The following is a 3,690-nucleotide window of genomic DNA, read 5'->3' as shown; positions in this document are numbered from 1 at the left end:
ATAAAGCTCTGATCATAATGAGAATAAATGAAATATCCGATCCTGATCGGACAAAGGAGTCCGATTCCGATCGAGTCCCCAACCACGGGATCGGGCCAGATTTCCGATCACGTGATCGGATCATCCCAGTTTAAACCCATGACCTTCTGAATGTGAGTCAGCAGCTCATACCACTGCGACATCTACTCACGGAATCTGGAATACATGTCAAATTTATATTTAAACCTGACAGTCTGCAATGTGAAAACAGAAACAGATCGCTCTCATCAAATAGGCAGAAGACCGCCAAACAGCACGCCGACTTTGATCAGTCCAAACTGCTCTTATCTCCATATCAAACTTTGACCACCATCAGGAGTGAATGAGGCTTTCATCTTCTGCTGCTGTTTTATTTTCATTAGAGCAATAAAGTTTAACCGTTCAGGGTCATCATGTCTTTTTTATAGGAAAAATCAAATCTGCAGTTTTTCAGCTCTGGAAGTCCATTTCTTAAAGAGAAACTAACCTGCAGGAGATTGTTAATCCAGAAAGCTGCTGCATTTAGCATCAACATTCAACAATAAAAGCTGAACTAACACTTAGAACTAACTCTCCATCCTGCAGTCGCAGCAGGACGGAGAGCGAACGCTCAGGAGGAGGCGTCTGTGGCTCCTTCAGAAATCCTTCAGAGCCTCGTGTCCTTTAGGGTTCTCCAGCCAGTGAGGAGGCCAGCTGGCTCTGATGCTGGGCCTGTCCTTCAGGAGGGCGTAGTACTCGCCCAGTTTGGGGTACCGCCCCGCAGACAGCCTGGAGGAAAAGGCGCCATCATCCACTGATCAGATCAGAGGAAAGTTCTCCTCTCCGTCACCGTCTTACCCAAAGCGGAAAAGATAAGCCACCGTGGGAAAAACCACCACGTCTGCCAGAGAGAAGGAGCTTCCAGCCAGGAAAGAGCCGGGACTCTGCTTCAGAAACATGTGATGAAGGTCAAAACATGGGAAGGCTGTGTGGTGGTGGGAGGGGGTCACACACCTTCTGCAGGTAACCCTCCCACAGGCTGAGCTCAGTCTTCAGGGCCTCCTTGTTTCTGCTCAGAGCGGAGTCGTGCCGCTCCTCCTCAGGAATGAAGAAGTCATAGTAGATGACGTTATCTACAACACACACAGATATCCACAAAATGACAAAAAATGATTCACTTTGATCAGAGTCTCCTACAGCTTAACCATCATTAGAACTAATTATGAACTAGATATATAGCATTACCTGTGATAATGCTAGTGTGAATGCTGTAAGCTGAATTTGGCCTCTGAAGAAGATAGTGCTGATAGCTGAAGATGCTGAAATTGATAGCTAAAAACACTGAAGCTGATAGCAAGCTAAAATATTAGCAAAACGCCAAATTAGCCTAAAAAACTGAAAGCAGCTAGCATGCAGCTGAAATATTTGCTAAACTCCAAAATAGCCCCTTTCTAAATTAGATTAAAAAACTAAAAAAATCTCCTAAATTAGTCAAAATAGCTAGCATTTAGCTGAAATATTACCTAAATTCCAAAACAGCCTAAAAAGCTAGCAGAATGCCATTCTAACATTCAACTTTACTACACTTTGACTCCATATAATATAAAGCAACAACTGATCGACTATTAAATTACTTGACAACTATTTTAATAGTCGATTAGTCGACTAATTGTGGCAGCACTAGTTTCCATTAACTTTTAAATTTAGCAAATTGGATTTTCGATAGTAAATTCTCTTAATGGAAACACCACAGTTTTGAAAAAAACAAAACACAAAACTCGCATTTATCGAAAAAAAAAAGGTTTTTGGCTTAGAGGAGGGGTTTTGGGGTGTATCATACGGAATTGTATAACTCCTTTGTGAATTCACCAAAAACAACGAAAAATCAATTAAAAACTTTTGGTGAAAAGGCTACAGAGAAAAAATATGTCGCCTGAAAATTAATGCCGGAAGTCCCTCCCCCTGCCGTAGTCGGCCGCAATAAAAACCCAGTATAAAGCTTTCAACCTTTTCCCAGTTTCTTCTCCGTTTTATCGAGCCTTTTGGATAAAGAGTGTCACAGAGAAAAAAAACAGCCTTTCAGGTCAGCTGATTCACTGAGAAAAGACATCCTTTCGCCGGCTTCTTCTCCAGAGTTAATCGGGTGTATTTATACAAGTTTGAACACTTGTTAATATTGACTAGAACTAAATGATACGATTAACATTCTCGGTCCCATTTGAAGCTCATCCTTCACAATAAACTGTTAGACAGTTACAGTTTATTCATATTTAAAAGCTCAAGAGCAGATAGTTCTGAAAAGGTTTTAAAATATCATTTTGAAAGACTTTCCTAAAGTTTAGAAATTTCCGCCAACGCAACCAGCTAAAGTTATGATTTCCGCTTCCCACTACAGATCGATTCTGGCGTGTAACCAGAGGACCCTCCAAAAGAAACCAAAATTCTTCCTGACCTGATGACAGAGTTTTGGTTTTTGACTCCAATAAACCCTTTCTGTTGGACTTACTGAGCTTTTCATAGAAAGTTTGTCCCTCAAACATGCGCTGGTACATGCGGGCTCGCTCCTCTGCAGCGTCTGGGATCAGACAGTTCCCCTGGTTCTGAAACTGACTCTGGGGGAAAAAACAAAGAAAGAATTGAGACAAAAGCAGTTCCGTTGGTCATGTTGATTAGGGTTAGACGGCGTCTCACCTCCAGGTAAAAGCAGATGGCGTAGGAGTCGTTCACTATGTTGTCTCCATGTTTGAAGGAAGGAAGCTGGAAGAAAAAAAAATCTAACTTTTTAGTAACTTATTAGAAATTCACCTCTGACCTCTGAGGGACTATTGACAAGCCTGCCTTCATTTCCCATGTTCCCTTTGTTTACACTCTCCTGCTAGCTTACAGCCCCTCACAACCATAAGCTAACAGTGGTGCTACAAGAACATGATAAAAAACAGCATTATGTCTTTAACACCGCAGCTCCAGTATTTATGTTTTTTGATTTATGGTAACTTTTCAATTGTTAACATGATAATTCCATGTCATCATGTTAACAATTGAAAAGTTACAATATGCTAAAGATTTAGGAATAAGCTCAATAATTCTCTGCAAGCAAGTCCTCCTGTTAGTTCAATGGAAGCACAACTCCGGCCCTCATCCTTCACATCTCTAACATTCTCCTTTCATCACGTGTGGAACCTCAAACCAGGAGTGTCAAACTCAATCACAGGGGCCAAAATCCAAAACACACCTTGGATCACGGGTCGAACATGAAAAACATTTATTGAATACCTTAAAAATGCTCCAAAATCCCAAAAATGTTCCAAAAAGCCACCAGAATGCCAATTTTCAAACGTTTAAAACTTTTTAACATAATTATGAATAATAAAACGGCAGGAATATTATTCCAGAATAAATCAACTTAAACCTTAAATAACTTGCAATATTTTACATCCTGTCAAAATTATAAAAGTAAGAAATAAAAGAAAATAACATCAGGTCATTAATAACAATAAAATAAAATGATCCAGAGGGCCCGGTGGAAAGATTTGTTATCCCCCTGGTTTGTTAAGTCTCTTTTTCGTTTTCAAATAAAGTTCTGAAAGAAAAAAAAAAACTTCCAGTCCTCCTACAGTCTGCTTCACCTCCTCAGAGAATCACTGTCCTGTGAGGCTCCAGCTGCTCATAAACAGATTTAAAACCCTTCTGTGA

At 40.3% G+C, this 3,690-nt stretch overlaps 1 protein-coding gene and 1 long non-coding RNA gene across 2 annotated transcripts in view; one reads left to right on the top strand and one right to left on the bottom strand.

Moving 5' to 3' along the window:
• The window catches only part of LOC112136309, an 8,833-nt gene extending 6,063 nt beyond the window's left edge, over positions 1-2,770 (top strand). Inside the window, exon 4 of the long non-coding RNA XR_002917324.2 lies at positions 2,393-2,770. This is a non-coding gene — a long non-coding RNA (uncharacterized LOC112136309). The remainder of the gene's footprint in view (positions 1-2,392) is intronic.
• LOC112136308 (glutathione S-transferase A) overlaps positions 262-3,690 on the bottom strand; it is a gene marked incomplete in the record, with an annotated part of 9,262 nt that continues 5,833 nt past the window's right edge. The window contains 5 exon segments of the mRNA XM_024257924.2: positions 262-786; positions 856-944; positions 1,012-1,130; positions 2,504-2,609; positions 2,689-2,748. Of these exon segments, the coding sequence (XP_024113692.2) occupies positions 654-786; positions 856-944; positions 1,012-1,130; positions 2,504-2,609; positions 2,689-2,748 (507 nt within the window).

The sequence above is a fragment of the Oryzias melastigma genome, linkage group LG11, assembly GCF_002922805.2.
Source record: "Oryzias melastigma strain HK-1 linkage group LG11, ASM292280v2, whole genome shotgun sequence".
Classification (NCBI taxonomy): Eukaryota; Metazoa; Chordata; class Actinopteri; order Beloniformes; family Adrianichthyidae; genus Oryzias; species Oryzias melastigma.
The sequence above is the reverse complement of the archived record's forward strand: the minus strand, read 5'-3'. Positions and strand labels throughout refer to the sequence as shown.